A 26125-nucleotide genomic window follows, 5' to 3' on the forward strand; every position below is an offset into this window, starting at 1 on the left:
ACTTAGCACCAAAGTGTTTCATAGATCAGCTTATAGGTAACACAGATCTGTGTGACAATACAGGAGCCTACTAGGCATGACTACTCAAGTAAACATATTGCTGCAGTAATCTGGCATGCCCCTTGAAACCACTTAAATAGGGTCAGCATGGGCTCACTACTTGCACAGGAACTGTCTTTCAGACTGGGACTGGGCAAGCAAGTGGGTGCTCTGTCACACTGGCAGGGGAGTGAACTCAGTCTGCTCATGCCTGTGCATCTGCTAGTGCATCCTTGGTGATGGGGGGATGAGACGCATTGGCTAGGTGCCCCCTCCTCCAGTCTTGCTGTCTCTTCTTCCCCCTCAGGAGCAGAGCCAGGGATAGCTCAGGTGGGCTGATGGACTCTGGAGGTGGGTTGGGAGGAGACTTGTTAGACAGCCCTGTCTCTTCAATAGCTGTCAGCAGCATGGGGGTGGGGCTGTCACTGACCAGACTACTGAAGACTTCCCCAGTTTCAGCCACCTTCCTCCTACAAACTACTAGGGCTTTCCCCCAAACCCCAGTCCTCCTCCTCTTCCTACTCACTTTGCCAAAAGTTCTTTGTTGGGCCCATGACACTTAAGTCCTGGCCTCACACCATTCATTTCCCTGTGGTAATCGCCACAGAAAATTAATATCTATCCATTAGCACCTTGCCTGGAAATCTTAGGTGGCATTTACTCACTCACTCACTCACTCCTTGAACTCTTTCCCCGGCAGGTCTGGAGTTCTTTCTGTGACAAGAGAAGTCCACCTACTCTGCCACAGAATTCCTCCTTAAAGCCTTCCCCGTTCCTTCTCTCCTTACAACAAACTCAGTAACTGGACCTACTTGGGCTGGGCCAATCATAAGCCTGCCTGACCAATCTTATCTCTGTTGCTCCCCAGACATAAAGATTTTGCCTTACCTTGATTGGTTTAGCCTCCCTCACAGTTGGGCTGCAGGCCCAGCTAATAAGGTCCCTCCCTTCCAGAATCCCAAGGATGTATTTTACAGCCAGCCTAAGCCTCAAATTAGCATCTATTCTATTTCATATACAATGATGAAAAATATTTACTTCATCATGGCCGGCAGGTCCCAATATGTCACAATTTCGTGTTGAGATTCAGTGTCATCTTACTAATATACCATTTCCTCTTTTTATAAAAACTTTAAACAAAATGCCAAGAATTTTGATGAGCAATGTCTCAGGGCAGGGGCCAATGGCGCACAAAGAAACTGAGACAGGAGGCCTCTTGCTTTGTGGGGACCTCAGGCAAATGTTCCCAGTTGCCGCCTCCCAGGATAGCCCTGCAGCTTTGCAGTGTTACCAAGTTGTATGGATTATGCAGGATTTCAAAACATGGCAGTGTAACAGTTTCTGCTGCTCCAAGGCTTTACCCCAGCAATGTCTATGAAAAGGGCCCAGAGCAAATTACCTCTTATTTGGTGCTCTGCTGTCAGTGCACTCCTGCTCCAGTGCTAGGATTCTAGTGAAGTCATTGTCATGCAGTGTGGGTGGCTGTCAAATGATGACTTTCATGGAGTTGTAGGCCTATAGTCTTTATTATGTTAAGTACACTCACAAAATGACTCCTGCTGCAAGCTCTCCTCCCTGAGCTCCAACACTCCATTGTCAGCTACAAGAGTTAGGCCCTGTGTTGGAGTGGTATGACTAGTCTTACATGGTTATAGAAAACGTAAAGAAAAGATAATCAAAAAAGGTGGATATGTGGGTTAAAGAAAATGCTCAGGATAGTACGAACCTGTGCAGCACACAAACTATCTCATGGGCCAGTCTGCATCTGTGTTGGAATTGCTTTTTAATATGTTCTTAAACCTTTTTAAAAATGTTTTTAATCTTAGGTGATGTTTTGAAAGCTTTTTTAAGAAACGTTTTTAAAGATGTTTTGTTTCAATGTGTTTTAAAGTTTGTTTTTGTGATGTTTTAAAGCTTTTAGTGCTTTTGTTTGTCGCCCTGGGCTGCTGCCGGGAGGAAGGGCGGGATATAAATAAATAAACAAACAAATAAATAATGGGCCAAATGTTGGCTGCTCCTGAAATTAGAGCAACTGCCAGTGCACTGAATAGCTTGTTAGGCTTGAGCCTGGCCTCTGCCTATTAAGGTGACAATCACATGATGTAAATATAACTCCATAATCTAATTTGTTGTGGTATATAGTTATCTTAAAAGCTTAAGGGGCAAAGCTTGTTTACTGTTGTTATGAAGCAGCTGTGTATATCTTGCATAGTTAGTGTTCGACACACTTCAGTCTTCTTTTTTTTTAAAAAAAATTAATAAACATAGGACTACATGTATTCAGAATATGCAGTATATAAAAATACACTGCTGGAGACAACAAAACGGTTTGGAGCTCTCTTAAAATAGCTGGAAGCAGCACAGAAAGTGAAAGATGATGTAATGCTCACTCCATGGGAAGTCACAGAAACTGACATGAGTCATTTCTGCTCAGTCTTGTCTTCTTCCTCTTCTACATCCTGGTGTTGTTGTTGTTATGTGCCTTCAAGTCGATTACGACTTATGGCGACCCTATGAATCAGCGACCTCCAAGAGCATCTGTCATGAACCACCCTGCGTGAACATCCTGGTGGCACTTGCTAATATAAGTAGTCAGGATTTCATCCTGCTGATGGTGATTGAATGAACTTAACATGCCTGCATTCAAAACCATTTCAATGGGAAATACTAAACATCATTACTTCAATTCACTGGGTTTGAATTTCTGGAATGAGTGCAAGCATGTGTAGCTCATTTTGCTTGATTTGCTCATCCCCCTGCTCACATTCCAATAAATAAGTGTTGCCAGCTGGTTTTTACAGGTGCAGCCCTTTGAGTTTCTGCAAATGAATGCTGTGATTTGAGGAAGACAGGTATAAAAACTTCAGGATATAGCTTGCGGAAGCAATTTAGTGTACATAAAGTAGTAGTGAGTTGCTGAAAAGCCTTATTTTTAGAAAATATGAACTTTGTTGCTCTGCTCATTGCTTTCCACCCACTTATATGTTACTTCTGTTGTTCAGAGTAGCATGGATTGAAATGCTTTATGGGCAGTTGCTTATCCCATGAGGTTTGTAGCAAACCCATCTTCCCTTTTACAACTAGTTATTTATCTCATCTTAGTCATTTTACTTAACTTTACTCACATTAATAGAATCTTAATAGAATCTGGCATACTGACATGAATCTAGACTGTCCCTTCCACACAAACAGAAGTGCTCCTTCCATTCATGGATAGAGCTGAGGCATCCACTGGCGGAAAGTGGGCAGGTGATTTTTGCTGATTTCTCCTCAGTGCAGCTTCCCAAACCATCTCCCCAACCTAGAGTATCTTTTCAGGGACCACAGGGGAAGGAGGAATCAGCACACACACCTCACCAAGCAGGAACATCCTTTATGTAGAGTTCTACACAGAAACTCTATATTGAACCTACTGTGTCTTATATTTGAAGGTTCTTTACCGCTGATGCTTACATAGGCATAGCTACAGGTGTTGGAAGTGCAACAGCAGGGATCATTCAGTTTATAACTTAAGGGTTAATTCTAGTCAACTAGCCAAGAGGGGAAATGGGTGGTGTTGCTTAGCAACTAGGCAAAGTGGCATAAATCTTCTGTGAGGTAGCACATACTCTAATTGACTGCGTAGTTCTGAGGTAGTTTTCCTCTTTATGTTCAGTTGTATGTCTCTCTGCTGTATAGAAGGCCAGAACTGAAAGACAAAGTGTCTCTGTTCCTTTCTCCTCAAATCATACACTGCTTTTGTTCAGTTTGCTCAGTCAAATATTATCAAGACTTTTCTTTTTGGACTCCATCTGTGTTATTGAAGTGACTTTGCTAACAGCAGGAATATAACTTTTTCTGTACTGGGGTGTGGCAGGTATAAACTGTATTCAGTGAGAGAGCTTAGCTAAATAGTGTTCTAATGATTCATGCAATTTTATGGCTGGATGCAGCCCAAAAGTAATTATGATGTGATTCAAAAAAGTAGACATTTCAGAAATGCAAGTCATTTATACTTCAGAGACCACATTTCGAATGAAATATCTGACTCATTGTGCTGGTGAGGTAACCCTCATGCACATAATTTCACTGCAGTTGTGACCACCATATATGTTATAATTTCTGAAGCAGGGAATCAAACCGACATGTAACTTAGGTTTGAAATCCTTTTTTCTTTTGAACACTCAGATCTAATTCAATCTCTTGAAATACCACTTTAACCAAACAGATAAGCTCATATATTAGAATAACACAGCACATGATCTTCTAAGCAATGTCAAGCAATAGAGGAGAGAGATAGAAACATGTATCATGTGTCTGCAGAATCCGATTAGTGTCGGATAATACTATCAAAATAATACTAGCAAAATATTTTCATTTATTTATGCATTAGACAGCAAACATACATGACTTGTCATTATTGTGTACAAGAATATTGCTTTCCTGATTTCCTTTAATTTAAGATCTTTAATGTTTCATTAACCAAAGCATATAATATTATTAGTTTATTAGTGGACAATTCCTCAGGCTATATAATTCCGGAAGTGTATGGGACTTGGGTTACTAACATACAGAAGAGAATATGTTCTTCAAAAGTGCTACACATGTATAATTTACAGTTGTGAGGTGGCTTTTAAAATATTGTTTTACAATATTGTGATCAGAAGGCTTTCTCGCTGAAGAAAATATTAAAATATGAGCCTCATCTCCAGTTTCAAAAGTAGTATATGAGAAGCTGATATAGTTTAACATAGTTTAGTTTAATGCTTGCACAAATGGCAATAGGACAAGGATGGTGGGTTTTACATACTATTTCAATAGTAACATTTTGTGATAGCAGCACTAAATTCTTAAAATTGGAACAATTATGGCATTTAATATTCAGCATGGAGCAGTGCCCTGTAGTGAATGAAAGTTAGCATTTGGAACAGCTGGATTTTGTAAATTAAAATGTACAAGTGGATTTTTCCCCCTCTAGTGTGCTCTAATCAATTACACTTCATATTGATATTTATGTACATCAAATGCCAAAGGAGCATGAGGTCATGTATTAAATGAGAATGTGAATTTCATTTTTTATTATCATTTTGAAGAAAAGTCGGTCTCCATTTTCAACATCAAGCCTTAAATTTGCTCTTTACAGTTTGAAGAACTGCATTTCCAGTCTGTTCAGTGTCTTGTCTGTCTTCTAACTGCAGGGATTAAATTTATAGATCTTATATGTCAAAGGTGATAAGCCAACAATTCACTAGGTTTCTGGTACCTCTGCTTCTGGCAGGCTAATGCAAATTCTACTGCTGCTGTATAAAGCTTATTTAGCTGATATTTTGCATTGGACAGTTGTTTGAATAGCTCAGGACTGGGATGAGCTGCAAGGAGCATTAAAGAGTTCTTTCACCTCCCCCTCCTACCCAGGGTTTGGCATTCTTGAGTACATTGTTTCTATTTATATGAGACATAGAAATAGCCCATATGTGCCTTAGCATCCTTGAAAAGAACTGGACCTTGATTAACTTGAAAAAAAGTCAATCCATTCTATATGTATTTGTATATTGAAGGCCTAATCATTCAAATGTGATGTTCAGTAAAACTGATGTGTTGTCTGAAATGGCTATTGTGTCAATTTTTTTGAGCAACCATCATAGAGATAAAAGACTTGGATATCAGAAAATAATGTAGCCTGAAACAGTTTTGATTAAAGCAGAGAGAAACGTATAGTCTCACTCACTGGGGTGTTTAAGATGCCAAATATCTGTGACTTATAGTTTTGTCTTATAGACAAACAATGATTGCCTAGTCTGTGATGTTGCTTTAGGAGGGGGGGTGCCGCAGTCCAAACCTGGATCTAGGATAACATTGAAATTGCCCCCTATGAATAGATGGTCATAAGTTAGCATCCACATGTCGAAACAGACATGAAAATATTATGGGGAGGTCACATTGGGGTCATAAATATTTATGATTGCTGCTATTAGATCTCCCTTCCTCGCTAACAAAATAATACAGTAATCCTTGAGGTCCTTCATTCATTTATCTAGTTGCAAAGTAGATTTGTGAAGTAGGATAACTACACCTTTTACTTTTTTGCATTCTTTTTCAGGGGCCGCAGGCCTAAACCTCACTTACCCAGTCCTTGCATAATTATTTCTGTGTCTCAGGAATGTAGCTCTCTTGAATGAGGGCAATTTCTGCTGTCAGCTTGTAAAGCTTTAGTTAGCACTTCTTTCAGTTTGCCCAGGAAGTTCATGGAAACTGGAGAAGTAGTCATACCAGTGTTCTCAGAAAATGAGTGTAATGGAAGAATGCAACAGAAAGAGAAGCTCCAACTGTTTAAGCACTTGCCATTCATCTTTGGGCCTAACAAGGTTGACTCTTAAATAAACATTTCCAGAGGTAGAGGCAATGTGAACAGAAAATTGGCTAATATCCTGCAGGACCTGCACATACCAGAAAAAAATACAATTCTGTTAGACTTCAGGGAGTAACACAGTCAATAAAATGTTATCCAGATCAGATCTAAAAACACTTATTAGGGAAGGAGAATGACTATGATATAGATCTCAGAAAAATATGAAAGGCAAGAAAAATAATAACGGAGGGTTGTAGTCAATGTAGCCTTAAGCTGAATATTCCGTCAGAGCAAGGATTTCTCCGTGTACAACAGAACATTCTCCCCCTCTCCTCCCCCTGCATGGCCTCTAAGTCTGGAGATGTCCAGGGGAGGGGGGATCTTGTTGCACTAATCCTTGAGCTAACACAAGATTAAATAATTCAAACGAAGGCAGTGCAGCTTTATTTATTTATTTATTTAAAAGCATTTATATACCATTTAATCATCAGCATTTCTAAGTGGTGTACGTAAAAATAAACCATCTGCCTACTGCCTTGAACCACATGCACCTCTAGGGAAGGTCACTATTCCACCCAATATTACTTAGAGAGAAGACAGTGCCTAGTTACAAACCAGGCCCCAAGCTGCCCTGCACAGCTATCAAAAAGAGGGAGGGCAAGTGCCTGTGGGGGACCAAAATCAAAATGTGCACTTAGGTATCTATTCAACAACATCATCACACTGGGGCCTTTCCATTATTTTAGTTTAATGTTATACACTTCTACAAAGACCCTGTGTGTGATAATCACAGCTCTATTCAATTAACATCTATTTTACATTGAATCTATAACAAACTAGAAGAAAGTGAGTTGGGGGTTGGTATGGTGTGTGTGTGGCGAAAGTGACAGAAGAGTTTTACAAAATAACATGTCTCATAGGCCATACTTAGTAAACTCTAAGCTTGCTATGCGGATAAATAAAAGAAAGCAAGGGGGTTGGTGGCCTGATAAAAATGAAAGAGGTATTATGAAGCAAATGTTTGCCATGCAGCCAACAGCCATCCAACCCTAATTCTCATGTTAAAAGCTAATGGGAGGACTGAAAAAGGAATGAAGATATGGGGGCAAGGGGAGTGGAGAAAGCAGGAAGGGGTTTCCAACAAAAAAGAGAGAAAAGGGTATGACAGGAGAGTCTGTCTATTCAGCTTCTGTCCCAAGACAACATCCAGCCATATGTTTGAAGGAAATTAGCATGGTATATTTCAGATCACTCTTCAGCTCAGTGTTGTATGGTGCATCTACTGTCAGGAAGTATTTGGCTGATACTGTATTACGGAAGGTCCTCATGTGGCCTGCATGTCAAAGACAAAAAAAAGGACTGAGTATTGAATATAAAATTCTGCGTTTCGGTCTCATGCTATCTGATGTGTTCCTGAAAAGGCCCATTGACTATCAATCAGGGAATATCATAATGCCTGCATTATTATCTTCTACTCACTGAAGCATTCTCTCTTGTCTTTTGCACATCTGAGAATGTCTTTGTTGGTAGAGAACTGTGGGAATTTTAAAACTAAGTAGAGTGGCCACCTTCCAGTGGTAGTGGGATAGATCCGTGTGCCCTTTTGAGATCTAATTCATAATCAGGGGTTAAATCCAAAATAGCATGCAAAAGAGAGTCACTGATATTTGTGGGCTTCCCATTTTCTCTCCTCTCCAATATCCCAATAATTCTTAAATTGTTTTGATGAGAGTACTCCTCCAGGTCTGAGAGCTTTTCACAAAGAGGGCCTCTTATAGCACTTGTGTTGGAATGACCTCTTTTATTCCTCCTGTGCCAGCCTTGTCTCAACTACTCCCCAACAGTTGTTTATCTAATCCAATGAGATCTGTGGCATGTCCACTGATTTTTAATATTTTTTTTTAGATCTGCTGCAATTGTAGTTAACAATAGAAGCAAATCCTCCTCTGTCTCTTCTGGGGGTGGGGGGTCGTGTTGCTGTTTGCCCTGGTGGTGAGGTGGCTCTAGACCTTTAGGATTATGCCCCATTAGCATAGTTATTGAGGGAGATTAAGGTGTAAATGCCACCCATCTGCCTTCAATGGGGTTCCAAAGGATTTTTAAAAAGTTATTTTACTCTTAGGCACTGTGAAATACTGCTTGAAATGAGGCAAGGTTATGGAGCTCATCAAAGGCATGTCCAATTCCACTCCATCTTAGCAGGAAGTCCCTGTCTGTCTGTCTCTGCTTGTGTTATTCTTTTGCTATTCATGTTTAGCCGAAATAACAGAATAAAAGTTAAAGCAGAATTCAACATTTGGAGGCCAAATGGTTTGTTCAACTTTGACAGTAGGACAAATCTGTGTACAATTTATTTTACAGGGTGAAGAAGGAACTAAAGGAGAAAATGGCATCCCTGGTTTTCCTGGAGAGAAGGTGAGATTCCTGCCTGGGACCTCATGAACTAAAATCAATATAATTCAATTGGTGTTCTTAAACTGTAAATAAATAATAATAAAAACAAGGGAGGACGTTTGGCAAAAAAAGAGAGTCATATTATGGACAGCCTGAGGACCAAAATAGTTTAATATGCCAACCAGTGCTGATGTTTGTTGCTGTTAAAAATAGAAACCTTTTTTTAAAAGTCAGCTTTTGTTTAAAGTCTATCTATTTAAGCTTGGAAAGGTATGGGAAAGTAACAGCCTCCTTCATATGTGTGTTGAGATTAGGAGTGGTCTTGGGCTCATAGCTTGTACCCAGCCTCTCACAGCTAGAAAAAGCAGATTCTGTGTCAAGTGACCTCCATGTACACATTACATTCTACATGTGGAAGGTGTGTGTGTGTGTGTGTGTATAGGAATAATTGAGTCCTAAACTGTTCTCAATCTCGTGTGCGTAAAGTGGAGGTGAGGAACAGTGTTATCCAAACAGACCAACAGTTGAATGAGATATCTTAATGGCTTTTATCAATCAGAAAGGATATTAATGAGTTTTGAACACCACAGTTATTAATTTGCTTGTATGGCTCAACAAAATAGCTCAGTGGTTTTATCGGTGGCTTATGGAATCAAGCATTCTATTGTGATGAAAACGGTGGTGCATAACGTCTGAGGAATCTGAAAGGGATTTTTTTCAATATTATTTCAGGGGTCTTTATTTCAGTTTTATTATTATAGCATTGAATTAGATTGTTCTTTTTACCAACAAGAAATAAAATGTACCATTTCATTTATCTCATCAGTTATCAAGGTTTAGAAAGAACAAAGTACTCCACAAATGGAGTAAATTGAAAAATATTTATAGATGAATCAAATACACTTTGTATTTCTCAGTCCATTACTAGTTACTGCATACTTTTAAGTGGTGCATTTGGGAACTGCATGATTCTGGAGGCTGGTGCTGGAATTAAAAGTGTTGTCCCTTCTGCATATATTTAACTTTACAAGTACTATTCTTTTGGGCTCCTCCACAGAGCGCTCTTTCTGCTCAAGGTACTGCCTAGTGAGACTGTGAGACATTTTGCGTTATGGCAGTATTTTAATATTCAGCATTTAATACACTATTTGTTATCTTGTCCTACTTATTCTGAAGCTTAGTTGATACAGCTGAGCTAAATCAGTAATAAAATTTAGATTGACTAGGTAACCAAAACATTTGAGTCCTTACGTATCAGTAAAGATCTGATGGTTACATATAAAGTAGCCTCTTTTGCAATGGGAGCAAATGTTACTAGATATTACTAGAGCTGATTTCATTATTCAGATAACATGGCTTTTATTATTAGAAAGTACTAGAAAGTACTCTTTGACTAAATTATGTGTACATTTCATTAGCCTATGCTGGTCTATTCAGAAGTCCCTTTGAGTTCAGCGAGATTGTGAGGAGAGTGAAGAGAGTGCTGCCAATCTCTGCCCCCAACCAATGGAAGTGGAAAGGTGTGACGAGGCACACCTGTGAGCACTTTTAGATGCTTGCCATGTCCATTAATTTCAGTGGGTCTACTCTGAATAGGACTAGCATCAAATACTATTCCATATTTCTGTGCAGTTTCACACAGTATGTAGTATATAAAGTATATAGACTCACATATAAAGTATATAGATTTAAAGTATATAGATTCACACTATACTTCAAAACAATTATCTGAAGTAGTCATATCTCCAGTAAGAATCACTGTAACTGTATTGGGCAGTTTGCATTTGTTTCCCTGGGATTTTGTTGCTTATTTTGGTCCTTACTTGTGACATTTGCCTAGTACTGTCTTCCATTATTCCAAAGCAACTGCTTATTAATGGCTCAACAAAGTCTTCAATGTAATGATTTTCTAGCTTGCCTGAACATTTCATAAGTGACAAATTGTCATCATATTAAAATTGAAGACATACAATAAAATCTTGAATTGGCACAGTAAGAGGACATAGCCAATTGCTTTAAAGGGTGGGGAGGAGGGAATAAAATAAAATATTCAAGGCATAAATTGCTTGTATAATGGAGTTCATTGACTAGAAAGATTAGTCAAAAAAATAGAAGTGGAAAATTATCTACTGTATGAGTTTGTTTCTAGTCTGATACGGCTGTAAACTAATGTATTAACACATACCAGATCTTTAGACCTATCTCGTTCACTGTTTTCAGACGTTTTTGTTGAGAGGAAAAAGAATCTGATATTTCCTCTTCATTTTAATGTGTGTAGCCTTTTTAGTATTTATTTATGTATATTTATTTCAGTTTATTTGCATCCCACTTTTCTGAATGCCAAAGTGACTCGGAAAAAAAAAACCCAAAACCATAGTAATAAAATTTAAAACAGCAAGAGAGCATTCTGCTTCCTGACTCCGAGCAGAGCAGAGCAGAGCAGAGGGAGCTGTCTCAGTTGGTCTACAGGTAAGGACATATAAGCAAGCCAACTTTCAGAGAGCGAGTGAACAGAGCAGGTGAACAGGGAGAGCAAACAGGATGTTTGAAAAAAAGTTCAACAGGGAAGGTCAACGGGGAGGTCCCTAAAAAAAAACCCCAAACAAATTACTAATTCTCCTTGTATAGCTAGTCCCACATACCAGTGGGACTTTCAAGTTTACCCTGAAGTAGGACAGGACAAAGCACAGGCCTCTCCAAAACAAGCAGTCAGAAAGAAACAAAAGGTAGAAGAGAGTATGAATGGGAAGGATACTCCAGTGGTTGTGACCTGCAAGGTGTGTGCCATGTTTGTTTTCTTGCCTGAGAACAGCATGGCGTACACGTCCAACAAGTGCAAGCTCATGGCACTGTTGGAAGAAAAAGTGAGAGGCCTGGAACGGTGGGTGGCCACAGTGAGGACTATAAGAGAAGATGAAGAGTCCTTAGAAAGCTGAAACAACAGCAGCAAAGAGAAGTGGAGGTGGAAGAGCAACAGCATGTGGTAGCAGAAGAGGAGACTGCTTTGGAGAGGAACAACGAAATGGAGGAAACTCCGTGGGAAAGAGTGACAGGAGCAGAAGAGCTAGAAGACACCCTTCACCAGTGGAACTATGGAACCGCTTTCAACCACTCAAGGATGAGACTGGACGACGGTCTGTGGTGGAAGAATTAAGGAGACCCCGTGCGACAACGAGCAAGAGGCTGAAGCTCAATCAAGCAGGGCCAATGAAACCTTGCCCCACAACAAAAAGAGAAGAGTATGGGAGACTTCCTACTGCGTGGGATCAAAACCCAAGTATGCAGAGAAGATCTGTGGACTCGCCAGGTATGCTGTCTACAAGGAGGATGAATTAGAGATGTGACAGAACGTTGCCATCACTCATCAAGCCCACCAACAGGTATCCCTTTCTCCTCATCCATGTAGGAACAAATGATACTGCCAAACGGAGCTATGAAGAAATCACATCAGACTTTGAAGCTCTGGGAAGGAAACTCAAGGACTTTGGGGCCCAGATAGTTTTTTCATCCATCCTTCCAGTACTTAGAAGAGGAGTAGAAAGGGAAAGAAAAATACTCCGTGTGAACGAATGGCTACGAAGGTGGTGCCGATGTGAGAGATTTGGATTCTGGGACCACGGGCTATGCTTCCTGGAAGATGGATTGCTGGCAAGTGATGGGTTGCATCTCACAAGGACTGGGAAGAATGTGTTTGGCCACAGCATGGAGAAGTTCATCAGGAGGGCTTTAATCTGAATCCTAAGGGGGAGAGAGATGTAAACTTGGTGGTAATGACTGATGAAGGTTTGTGCACAGTAACGGGAACAGAGAGATCAGCTGTAATAGGGCCCAGTAACAGTCCTCAGAAAAATGTAGTAAGAAAGCCAAGCCATAAATCACATGGTCTTCGATGTCTGTATACTAATGCACAGAGCATGGGAAACAAGCAGAACGAACTTAAACTCTTAATACAGGAGGGCAATTATGACTTGATAGGTATAACTGAAACTTGGTGGGATGACTCTGTGACGTCCTTCCCCAGCACCACCTGTGAAGCTCTTACTTGTGGCTACCAGCAGACAGGAACATCAGGTTTTCTTCTTACCCTTTACAGCTCTAGCACAGTTCTCAGAAGATCCCCCTGCTAGGCCTTACTACCCAACACTCTGTATCTCTTATAACCTTTAGACTGTGCCTTAGTCTCTGCCAGGCTATCTCGATACCTTGTGTCTATGGGTATAGGTAATTCCCAACCCCCCCTGCAGCCTCTTGCACTGAAGCTTACAGCCCTGGGTTTCTCTGTGGCACTGGATACAATATCTTTTCCTCCGCCGCTGCCACCATTTGATACAATTACTGTTCAGCCTTGGTTACTCTGCCATCCCACCTGGATTGTGTATCCCAGCTGAAGAATCAGGCTTTTTGTAAACCAAGAAATATTTATTGAACACTAAAAATAACAAGATTACTTAATTACTTTGTTGACAAGCTTATGGTTTCATATATGTTCTGACATGTACTTTACTTCTCATTAATTGCCTCAGAACTCTGACTCACTCTCAACAACAACAACAACAACAACCTCCAAACACCACCAAAACCTCTCTTTCACCTCTCTCAACCTCCAACATCCACCACACTGATTCAACTGTCATTCTTCCATTTATACTCCCAGCCATTCAAACGCTCAGCCAATCATCCAGCATTCTACTGCTCATGTACTCCCCCTCCTCTTTCACTCCACTTACCATATGTCTTCTATATAACCAGCACTTACCATATTTACAATATAAGCAGGAACATCACAGACTCGCATGACTGGAATACAGCAATTGAAGGATATAACTTCTTCAAAAAGAACAGAAGGAATAAAAAGGGAGATGGAGTCACGCTATATGTTAAAAATATATATCCTTGCACAGAAATTCAGGAAGATGAGCTTGGTAGCTCCACCGAGAGTATCTGGATTAAAATTAATGGGGCAAGTACTAAAAGGAATGTGGTGCTTGGAGTCTATTACCAACCACCCAATCAAGGACAAGATGAGAATGTAACTTTTGAAAAGCAAACTGCCAATGTTTCGAGGAGGCATGATGTAGTAGTAATGGGGGATTTCAATTATCCCAATATCTGTTGGGAGACAAATTCTGCCAAACACGGCCCCTCCAAGAAATTTCTGACTTGTTGGAGATAACTTTCTCCTTCCAAAAGTGGAGGAAGCAACCAGAGGATCAGCTATCCTTGACTTGATTCTAACTAATAGAGATGATTTGGTGGATGAAGTGGCAGTTACAGGAACTCTGGGGGAAAGTGACCACACCATACTTGAATTCTTGATTTTAACAGAAGCAAAAGCTGAGAGTAGCCATACGTGCACCCTGGACTTCAGGAAAGCTGATTTTAATCAACTCAGGCAAAAACAAAAGGGAACAGCACCAAACAAAGGGCAGGAAAGAGGGACAAGCTCTGGTGCTAGATGAAATTTATTGTGAGCTCGATGCATTTCGGAACTTGTCCTTCTTCAGGAGCTACAAACATTAAAACAGACTCAAATCAATATAGTGGAGACAACACTGTGGTCTTAAACATGATGTTTTAGAGACCACACTCCGTATGACTCATTTTACAAACATTTAAAAGACATAATAAAAAATTTAAAATGTTGTCATTATATTATATCCTTAAACTTTGACATATTATTTATTATTATTATTATTATTTATTTATTAAATTTATATACCGCCCGACTAGCAATAGCTCTCTGGGCGGTGAACATAAAATAGCATAAAAATCCATAATACTGACACCTTAAAAGACTGTACTGTGTGACTCAAAAGGGACTGAATCTTGTGCTAGCCGTGGCAAAACAGCTTCAACATAACACTCTCAACTCCTCCCCAGGAAAACAGAAGGGAATGGCCCTGTACTGACCTGTGAAGATCTGTTTTTCTCTTTACTCTGTCAGGCAATGCACATTCTCTGAACAGGCCCACACTAAACACAAACACACTAAACACCACTCACCTTATGCTCAGAGGCACATATTACCAAATTCTTCCAAGCTACACAGCAAGTGGATTGGACTGTGAAAGACCAACCCAAATGATGTTTGCATTTTGACAAATTTGTAGGGCAGTACAATATCTCAGAGAGGAGGTCAGGTCTTCTGCTCCCCTGATGCATTCACTATAGCTGCGCAATTTCCCTGCTTTTTAAAGTTTGATAGAAATATGTGTTGGCTATAGGTATGTTCTTAAACCGAAAGGTTTTTTGCCTATTTATATCTACATCCTACAATTTAGACATAGGCTAATTATATACTTACCTGTTTGTAGCACAATTTTTTTCACTACAGAATTATACTTACCTGTTTGTAGCACAATTTTTTTCACTACAGAATTATTCATGTTCGTCCTCAACATGCTCCTTTCAATTGATCATAGATCCTGCTGTCCAGATGGGTGGGTATAGATACTTGATATGTGTTGGAATCTCTCCCCTTGATTAGATTATGCGTTTGAAAACTCTCCCTTGGTATATGCCCACCCATAATGAGAGCTTGGAAAAGTTACTTTTTTGAACTACAACTCCCATCAGTCCCAGCCAGCGTTGCCACTGGATTGGGCTGATGGGACTTGTAGTTCAAAAAAGTAACTTTTCCAAGCTCTGCCCACAATGTCATTGGGCAGGTGTGGATACATCCCCCCACTGCTGAGACCGCCAACATCTATTTATAATTGGACACACTGTGGGGTAACACAGTATCAATCTGCAATGAGCTTTTATTTTTTGAATTATTTTTTTATTTTTTTATTATTTTATTAGATTTTTAAACCGCCCTATAGCTTTCTAGCTCTCAGGGTGGTGTACAAAAGGTAAAAACAGATTAAAATACAGTAAACATGATAACAATACACTGTAAAATATAGAAACAAAATCAAGACAAAGACAAATTAAAATAAAATTAAATTAAAATGCCTGGGCAAAGAGGTAGGTCTTTACCTGGCGCCGAAAAGATAATAAAGAATAAAACCAGTTTGTCAGGAAATGCTTTTCAAAGGCAAAAAAATATGCAATAGGCCTAGACTGTGTGCGGTGGCCTAGGTATAAAAAAGAACTCAGCCTCCATTGATCCTAGAATAAATGTCCTGTGTACGCAGCCATACTCTCATGCAGTTTTGAAACTCAGGACCAAGTCATGTGTATTACTAAATAATGCATAGTCACTATTTAAAATCCATAGTTGCAGATAAATCAGCAAAGACTCACTGATGATATACAACTTGATGCTAATGCTGGCTTATACACCCTCCTCCAACAAGGACCCTTTGGAAAGGGTGAAAAGGGGTGATATGTCTCTGTGCAGAGTTCCCTCCAAAAATACAGATCCTCCATCCATACCAACCTTGCCCATCTGCACAGCATCTAACTTGCTAAAGCCTGGGCTTCCTGCATGATGAGATTGCTAAGAGCAAGGAAATGTGTATATGTACATATCCAACAGTTGCAAGGTATGGATACTTTTGTGCTACCACTGAAAATGGTTGCAGAGCTTCAAACTTAAACAGAAAAAAAGGTACAAGTGAATTGTTAGAATGGAGGTGTCTGGAAACAATTAGCACTAAAGCTGAGCTTTCCATTTTTAAGAAACACACAAACAGGTCACACTTTGGAACTAAGAATACTTTAAAACATCTTGATTGGAGAGTATTCTCTTTTTTATTGCTTTGCTTAGCAAAAATGACATCATTCAACAGTGTAGTAGAATCTCCTATAATCTTATGAAGCACCACCAAATGACCATGTGGCTTTGACAGCATTTTGAGGGTTTCAATTTGTGGTTTCATTTTTGTCTCTTCCATAAGAAATTCCTAAAATAAAAATTGGAAACAAAAACTGGTCAGCATTCAAAGAATCACAAAAAAAGAGAAAAAGATTTTTAAAATCCCATAATGCTGAGAGAAAATTTGATTCTTAGGAAAACCCAGTGTGTTTCAGCCTATAATGTACTGAGCCTTAGTCAGGGGATAAAAATGTATGTTGAGATCTCTAATAGCAAAAATGCCTAAATTTTTAATGGCAATTTAATGGTAGTTGCCATTAAAAAGTTAAGCAGTGCATTAGAGGCTGAGACGCATTGGGTTTTCCTAAGAAATAAATTTGCTGTCAACATTTTGGAATTTCCCCCCTCTAAAATAAAAAATTGGTCATAGCTGCTATTATATTTTTGGTGCAGCCACCCTAAAGGTCTTTGGGTTCACATTACCACTGCAGGAGGCCAAGGTGATACCACTCTTTTGCTTGCTCTGTCTTGTCTTTTGCATTGCCTCATGCCAAGACAATAGAAAATTAATTCTACAGTAGTAAATCATTCCTCTTTTTCAGTCATAGCTTTCAAAAGGTCTGAGTGATGATACTGAAACAATGTTTTGCAGTGGGAATTAAGGTCCTCTTTGATTTTACGCATACAGTTCTGAATCCCACAGGATAAAACAACCACAAAGAAGTGTTTGGTGAGCGAGTAGTAATTACTTTAACAGTGCAACATTACAAAACAGGTTGAAGAAAAATCAGCAGAAAATCAGGCATACTGGCAAAAGTCATGTATAAACAATCCTAGCATTTCCTGCGGTTTAATTTTTTAAAAAAAGTTGTGACAGGATTGGGTAGAGATCGTATACAGTTGGAGAAATCATTCCTGATTTCTACTAGAAATTGATGACTTCCCCAGAACTCTTCCCATTGTAACTTGGAAGTGTTGTTGCAATTTCCTGTGTTATTTGATACCATTGGGCTTTGCTCCCCCTACCAGCTGCTAATCAGTGTGCCAGGGAGAAGAAGGGGCAAGGGGGGAAATCCTCCTTTTTGAACTCCCTAAGTACCCTTGTTGCTCGTCTGTTGCTGCTCTGCTTGGAAGGGAAGAAGGTGCAGTGGAGGGTGCCTGGAACGGGCCTGGGGAACCCAGACACCCTCCTCTTGTTTGTTAAGCTTCCTCTTTTCTTCAAGACAGAATTTACTGAGCCCTCAAGGTCTTTTTCCAGACCCATGGCTGGCAAAACCACTGGTATCTATTATTCCTACAGTATTGAAGTATTTGTGGTGGAAGGGAAAAAATAAATGCAAGAGCTCTGGAAAGCAATGCTGAAAATCTGGTGTTCTAACAAATGAAGAAATGCAAAATATGTAGCTTTCTCTTGGTACTGCTGTTTAACCACAGTGACATCTCTCTGGGCTTGACTGTAGTGGACATTTTATTCAAGTCCTGGTGTTCATACTTTTAAGTCATGTCCAAAAGTCCTGGAAATGAATTCACCTTTGAGCACTACCCAGATCTTTATTTTGCCCTGTTCTCAGATCTGACTGTGCAAGCATGTAGGCTAGAAATAGAGGATTTATTCGGTTGCAATGCTAAAATATAGCTTACCATTATGAGAAAGAGCCTAGCCTTCTTCCAGACTTTCACATGAAAAGTTTAGAAGTTTTCACTTTGATTTTTATTAACTGCAGCTTCCCTCCTTGTCTGAACCCAGACAAACTGTTTAATCTTAACTATGAATAACAGAAAACCAAATTCAAATGACTTTATGAAGCCCAGCTTATTTTCACTAATCACAGTAAAGTTTAACTACAGTTTAAAGTTCAAATGATATGCTAAACTGTGGTTAATCTGAAGGGGAGAGGAAGCATATGAAACCCAGTGGGAATTTGACTGATTCTTGTAACGCTAAATGATGTTTTAGCATTGCATTCAAATGCAGCCATAGATTCTTGGGATGTCTCCAAGCTGCAAGACACAGATATCATATATCATGGCTGTTCAGGTTCCTAGGGCCCTCACTTAAATGCTGGCCTATCCAATGATCCGTTGTGATAGCTTAGATTAGTTGTAATAGTTGTAACTAACTGGGACTCTACTGCATCTTGAAAATATGTACTTCTTCATTTGGTTAGTGGTATATGGACGAAAGTGTATCAAACAGTATGAAACCAAAAGCAAGCTTAGTGACCTAAATACTCTACTGCAGCCTTTCTCAACCGGTGTGCCTCCAGATGTTGTTGGTCCATGCTGGCTGAGGCTGATGGGAGTTGTGGTCCAACAACATCTGGGGGCACACCGGTTGGGAAAGACTGCTCTACTGCAACCTTCTCCAAACTGGTACCCTCCAATTCCCATCAGTCCCAACCAACATGGCCAATGTTCAGGGTTGATGGGAGTTGTAATCCCAAACATCAGGAAGGCAACTGGTTGGGAAAGGCTGCTCTTTAGTTACCACATTATATATCATATATCAAGTCAAATATGCTAAATAAATTCCCAGATCATTGTAGTCCTAGTGTTACAATTAGGTTAGAAAATATCAAATTGCCCTGTCTAAATAAATATATTACAAAGGAGAACCTTTCTATGATAACTGTTAGCTTTTCTTCATAATTCTACATAAAACATTTTATTTATTTATTTGATTCATGTGTGACAGATAACCCAGTTTATATATAATTTGTTTCAGGGAGAAGATGGTCTGAGTGGTGCTCCTGGTGGTTTTGGTGAAAAGGTAGAGACATCATATTCATTTATTACAGTTCTCTGTTTGATATTTATTTCTCCCTTTCAATTCCTTTGTGTTTTCATATAGTAGCTAGAATAGAGTGTGTGTTTGGATGGAGAAATCTAAATCCCCCTTTAGCTATTAATTGCATTGAATAGCTGTATCAAAATGCCCATTTTTGCCCAAACTCAGTGAGTTGTTATAACAATAAAATGTACTCTAAACAACTTCATAGAAGGGTCAAATATGAGAAGTAGATAAATAAACCCAAAGGTGGTCCAGAAATATCAAGAAAGAAAACACAGTGTCAACTTCTTTCCAGTCTAATATTCTGTAAAAACATGGAATCCATTGTTTAATACAGTAGTATTATCGCTTCTAAGAATCATTGCAAAATACAAGTGTGTTGCATATGACAAAAGATGTCTTGTGCATATTTGATAATTAAAAGGCCATAGTTACTGTGCAGTACTTGATATTAGTGAATATATTAGTTGAATAAACCTCAGCTTTCCCAGATTTAGTGGGACTACCCTACTTTCCATGTTGTGATTTGTTTAAGATGCATTCAGACACTTCTTCCAGAAACTCTGCTTGAAACCACACAGCTTCTTGCTATTTTTTCTAGTGTAATATCCCAGTTCTTCTATATGCACCTTAATATCCAGGGTTATACATTAAAATTTTTCAGCTTGAGATCTCTGAATAAGCAAGCTGTCTACTTGCTGTGAGAACACATCATATTAATAAGACTGTGTGCGCTCTTAAAATATTAGGAATTTCTTCACCTTTGCCTATATATAGGCATTTTTGTTTTAAAGCAATAACAGTTTCCATGTTTTCAACAATAAACTTCTTTTTGTGTGTCATTTTGTGTGCCTTTGTTGCTTACATAAGAGTTTTTGCAGTTAACCCCTAAGTTTTCTGAGCTATCAATGAAGCATTGTTTTACAGGAATAAAAGCTTGGGTGGCCATTTTGAATGCCCATTTTCAAACATAAAGGCAATAAAATGCCTGTCTTTCAGCTACTCTATTGTTAATAAAAAGTCTGCTGCTAGAAATAGCACTCAGTGTTTTATCTACCATGAATAGTAAAATGGTGGCCTTAGCTATTAAGTCAGATTGTTTCTCCTCTTCGCATTTGTATGACTATTGAGAACACAACAAAAGGGAATCGGTTCAGTGAAACAGTGAACTCTTGGAGATTATCACCACCCAGTGGTGTTTTAACAGGACATAAGGTGGTAGGTTCTATTTATGTATCTCAAATGCATCAGCTTAGGAGAAAGTGTGAAGGTTTGCTAACCTCATTTCAGTTTCTTAAATACAAAGATGGTCTAAACTGTTCAGATCAAAACATGGAATCCATTGTTTTGATACCATAGTATTATTGTTTCCAAGCATCATTGCAAAAATGATTGTCAGGTATGCTTTGGATATTTGATTCAAAATGGCAGTTTTATTATGTTATTAACTGCTCTGTTTTAATAAAGAGGAAAATATTTTGGAATGTAAACATTCTATCAACAAAGATGGCACAAAAAGTGTGGAATAAAGGTCCTTTGAACCTTGGTTTATGTATATTTAGAAGTCCCATATCTATCATCACTGTACGAGTCAAAATGTGTTTTGTAATTCTTTAAGAAATGTGTAATTGGGTCCCCCCTCCCATATATAGAAACATAAAAGGGAAAATGTAAAGCGATACTCACTGCTTCAGTATGTGTAATGGTTGTTTTAGAAATTCTGTATGCTACTGACTTCTTACATTTCTCCCAAATGCAGGGGGAACATGGCTTGAAGGGTGACGTGGGTGAAAAGGTAAATAATACTGAACTTTACAAACTTATTTTGTTTGGTGTTACTAAATATTGGCCTAATAATTTCCAGCTTCACCTGAGATCCAGTCCTCACTATTTCATGTGCAAAACTCCTGCTTTCTAAGATAATGGTCCAGTTCTCATGTCACACTAAACCATAGTTTAAACCATGCTTCTTCACATTAAACCATAGTTTGCTTTATGGTTCAATGTGACATGCAAACCAGGCCACCCATAGAGAACTTCAGTGCAAGGCATATATTGTTCAGTCTAGTAATAAGAAAGCTCTTTTAAAAAATATGGTAATTACTGTTTGGATTGGATTTGTACTCCCTGATCATATTTCATCATGAGCCAAGCCTAATAAAAATACATAGCAACCTCTGTTACATGCCATTGACTTTGCTGGCAGTAATTTACTGTATATTTACACGTAGAGCTACCAACAATCCATTATTATTATTATTATTATCATTATCATTTAAATGTACTGCCCATCCTTCAGTCAAGGTCCCATGGTGGGTCACAAGCGTTTAAAAATGTATTTTTAACTATTTTAAATTATGTATAATAGTTAGAAACAACCTAGAATTGCATCACAAAAAAATAGAGTGGGACCTAAAAACATACATCTCTGGTATCAAAGGTGAGGGTAAAGCGGTGCATCTTCAACATTTACCGAAAACTGTACAGTGAAGTTGCCAGATGCACCTTTGTGGGAGGGAGAGCCACAAGTTGGGACTGCTGCAGAGAATGCCCTCTCCCAGGCCACCACCCCCAAAGTTTTGAGGGTGGTGGAACAACTAGAAGAGCCCCCTCTGCTGATCTCAACACCCAAGAGGCCTGTTGGAAAGGAGGCAGCCTTTCAGATACTTGGGACCTAAATCCTTTAGGGCTTTAAACGCTAACATAAGCCCCTTAAATTGGGCCTGGAAACAAACTGGCAACCAGTACAGATGTTTTAAACCAGGGGATATATGAGTTCTAAAAGGCACCCCAGCCAGTAATCTGGCCCATCCGGCCCCTCCAGTTTGGATGTCAGTACTATCAGATTGCAGACACAGCCTGCTAGAGAATATCATAGCTTGAACCAGAACCACAAGCCAATCCAGTTCATTGCATCACTGTGGTCTAATGCTGTTGTATTTGAGTCATATGCCTATCATCAGATGAAATGCTTGGTGGACTCTGTATGATCTCCAACATCAGCTTGAAATGCACAAATCACAGTGGTCATGTGAATAGGCCTTGTTTATAGGTGCCAGTTTTGTTGGTGTCTCCATGCCATCCCCACTGGGTTACTAGCTTGCCAGAAGCCTTAGGAACTCCCACAGGCTATCTTGTGGGGCCTGCTGATTGCCTGAACCAGACTTGTGGATAACATGCCAATTTAATATGTTAAGCAGAACTTTTGGGGGAAGGCTCAATCTGATGTTGGATAGGGAACAGGCTGGAGGTGACATGTTTCATTTTAAAGGCCCCTAGATGACAAAAAGAAAGGTCTGCTGCGTTGGCTTGATATATGTGCCTCACGTATTGCATTAAGCAGTTGCAATGGGGCAGAAAGGGCTAGCAGCTTAAGCAGGACAGGTTTGTTTTATTTGCTTATGATGTTACTATTGAGCAGACATATCTTCATGAATCTTTTGTACCAGGGGGTAAGTCAGAATACTTCCCCTGAGTACAAATGATAAGTAATGCGAAATGTACTTTCACTGGCATCTCATATTATTTGGGTCAGCGTATGAAATTGACTACTGCGTTTCAACTACTGGTCTGCATTGCTGCTGCTCCTAGGGGGTTCTATGTAACCAATAGAATCCTTCTTTCCATGTTGTGCATTACTGCTGCTCCTAGGAGTGTATATTATTATACTTACATAATTGATTTAGCAAGTTTTCTTTCATTTGTAATTGACAAAATGTCTGCTGTCTGACCATGTTATATTTTTTTTCTGATAGTGTATTGCCTATTGCTGCCTTCTCCAGGGGATTTGGGCTACAACTCCCTACAACTACAGCTGATGGGAGCTTTAGTTCAAAATATGTGGAGGGTACCAGGTTGGAGAAGGCTGGCTATTGGGAAGGTTGCATTCATATACTCTAAAATTACTGATGAAACCTTGGAGGTTAAAAGGAAATCTACTGAGTCCTAAAGAATTAGGATGGTTTGTTAAAGGGACTCATGGAGAGCCTAGTGTGGTATTTCCTTGTGGCAAGACAACATAAGCAGAATGATAATACTGTTGCAAGCCAGGCTAGTACAGTTCCCCCAGGCTTATCCACTCAACTCATATAAAAGGCTACTAATATAGAAATCATAATTTTTTCATCCAGGAGAAAAACTGAGCAAAGGTTGTATCAAGGCATCTCTGCTAAAGTTTGTGCATCCTAGTAAAAGAAGCATAAGCCACAATCCAAAGATCTCTTTTAGGTACATAGAAGGACTTGCATTTACGCATGCATGCAGCTTTTATCTGCATTTGTTTTTCATGAAAAGCAGCTTTTGTGGTCCATCAGAAGCTGCTTTTGTAATACTTTTGTTTCCAGTATGTCTTGAGACAACAGGCAAGTCCAACTAGTCCACCTCTTTTTTAATTGATTTTTAGTTGCAAATTTATTTTTTTTAAAAAAGGGAGAAAAGTAGGTGGGGGAAACAGTGCAAAAGAAATAGAGAGGGGGGAACCCATCAGCTGATGTTAACAATACAATAAGAATCAATACATCTGTCTTAATTTACACATACAGATTAATACATGTCATCCAAATGTCCCAACAGGTGTCCAAACAAAGTTGGTGCTTATAGAAAGTATGTGCACATGTAGCCAGCTAGTGCACCTCGTTAAAACAGATCATTTTTTCATCTAAAGAACAGAGTATACAACAGATTAATGTACTTCTGACCATTTAAGAATGCAAATGACACAGCAGGAAGAGAAAGGATCAACTAGCCATTAATTTTAACAGTTGTGAAATCTGTAAAAGATATTTTCTGGGAAGTCTTCTAAGAGTGTTTTTTTTATTTTTAAATAATTCTCTATTAACCTTTTAATGATTTTAAGTGGCTTCCCAGCAGCTGTGCCAAAGCATCCTTATGTCTTAACAATTGTATTTTGTTTGGACATTGGGTCATGACTCCAGCTGCTACTGCCACTCTGGCTGCACTATTTGTGTTTATCTTTTGTTTGCTCTTATACAGACTTTGAAAAAAAATGTGCAACCACTAATATTAATAGCTTTCTGGTTTTCGTCTTGGTTCTAACAAGTCTTTAGTGGTTGTCCAAAATATTCTAGGAATTACCACGGGCTTAAACAAGAGTTAACATTCAGTGATCCTTATATTTTGGAAGCAATAGATGATCCACAATGTTTGTCTCTGTAAAAGATACTATTGTCATGGTATTGCCCTGGACAGAAAAAGCCCAAAGGAAAAAAAAAAGTGCCTGAAATACAAAAAAAGTTTATTAAAGTAATGTGTCAAGTACCCAGCCACCTGAGGAACCTTTTACGCCCCCTTTTATAGTCAGGGCATAAGCATCAGTATTTAGGAGGCAGTGCATACTTGTAACATGACCCCTTATTCACATACTTGCCACAATCTGTATCCTATATGTGCTGTCTCATGAGTCATGAAAGAAAAGTGTGTGTTTTAATTCTGAACTTACATTTTCTGCATTTCTGAAATTGCACCATAGCCCACACACGGTGGGTTTCTACCATGCCCTCAAACACTCCCCTCTTTTTTAAGCTATTTTTTGTTTAACAAAAACAGACTGAAAAAGAGTCCTACAAAGCTTGCTGACTTTTTTTTAACTTTATGGTTGGTCCTAATAAAGGTATTTATCCTCTCTTTGTTTTGATTTTTCCAGATTCTCATAAACCAACATGGCTGCAAACATTTTATAAATAGACCAATTTTAAAACTTTAATTTGAAAAAAACTTTATTTTTCTGGCCTTTTGAAAATTACACATGAATTATCTCCTCAAAGTCCAGATCTCTTGCAAGTTCATATTTGATAGACAGTGCAACCCTCTACACCAGTAGTTCCTAAACTTTTTTTTCCAATGGACCACTTGATGAGAGTCTTTGGAGACCACATAATAATTTTTAGCCTGTTGTAGCAGTTGTAATGTGCTAGATGCTGTATAATTTTTAATGGTTTTTATTTCTTATTTTATTTCTTATATTGTATTACAATTTGGATTCCATAGACATCAAACTGTAATACAGTATAAGGAATAAAAGAAGCAATAAAACACAATTAAAAATCAACATGAGTGAAGCTTGTGGACCACAGTTTGGGAAACTCTGCTCTACATGTTTACTGAAGTAAGCTCATTGATTTCAATGGACTTACTCTTAGGTAAACATGTATAGGATTGCATTGAAAATAGCTAGAGTGTTTAACCATTTCTGTCCCATAATAGAACACCTGCAGTTTTGATGAGTGCTAGCATGAAACTTTCTTCAGCTTCTGCTACAGTCCCTGGCACTGTGCAAATAATATTCACTAACAGGCAAAAAAACCTTGCGGTTTAAGAGTGTGCCTATAGCCAACAGATATTTCTATCAAACTTTAGAAAGCAGGGAAATGGGACGGCTATAGTGAATGCACCAGGGGAGCAGGAGACCTGACCTCCTCTCTGAGATATTGTACTGCCCTACAAATTTGTCAGAATGCAAACACAATTTGGGTTGTTCTCTCACAGTCCAATCCACTTCCTGATAATGATGATAGAATTTGTATCCCACCCTTCCTCCCGAAAGCACCCAAGGTGGCAAACACATCAACAAAACAATCTAACAACAATAAAAAGAAGAGCATTCTAAAAACAGTATAACACACTCTAAAACACAATTACACTTAAAAAGTTCTAAAACCAGTTACAGTTAAAAACATTATTTCATCCAGTGATCTCTGGGTTGCCAGAAACAGTCCCTTTTAGCCATCAAATGCCTAGGTAAACAGGAATGTTTTCATATTCTTCCTTAAAGTAAGTAGTGACAGACACATCT

At 39.0% G+C, this 26125-nt stretch overlaps 1 protein-coding gene across 7 annotated transcripts in view; it reads left to right on the forward strand.

Moving 5' to 3' along the window:
- COL19A1 (collagen type XIX alpha 1 chain) overlaps positions 1-26125 on the forward strand; it is a 358502-nt gene that overhangs the window by 128023 nt on the left and 204354 nt on the right. For all 7 annotated transcript variants that reach the window (XR_009762166.1, XM_061623076.1, XM_061623078.1 and 4 more), the window contains 3 exons: positions 8729-8782; positions 19249-19293; positions 21074-21109. Coding sequence is in view for 6 of the 7 variants with exons in the window: in XM_061623076.1 (XP_061479060.1) it covers positions 8729-8782; positions 19249-19293; positions 21074-21109 (135 nt within the window). In the remaining variant the exon portion in view is untranslated. The remainder of the gene's footprint in view (positions 1-8728; positions 8783-19248; positions 19294-21073; positions 21110-26125) is intronic.

Source organism: Rhineura floridana, chromosome 4, assembly GCF_030035675.1.
Source record: "Rhineura floridana isolate rRhiFlo1 chromosome 4, rRhiFlo1.hap2, whole genome shotgun sequence".
In the NCBI taxonomy this organism is placed as follows: Eukaryota; Metazoa; Chordata; class Lepidosauria; order Squamata; family Rhineuridae; genus Rhineura; species Rhineura floridana.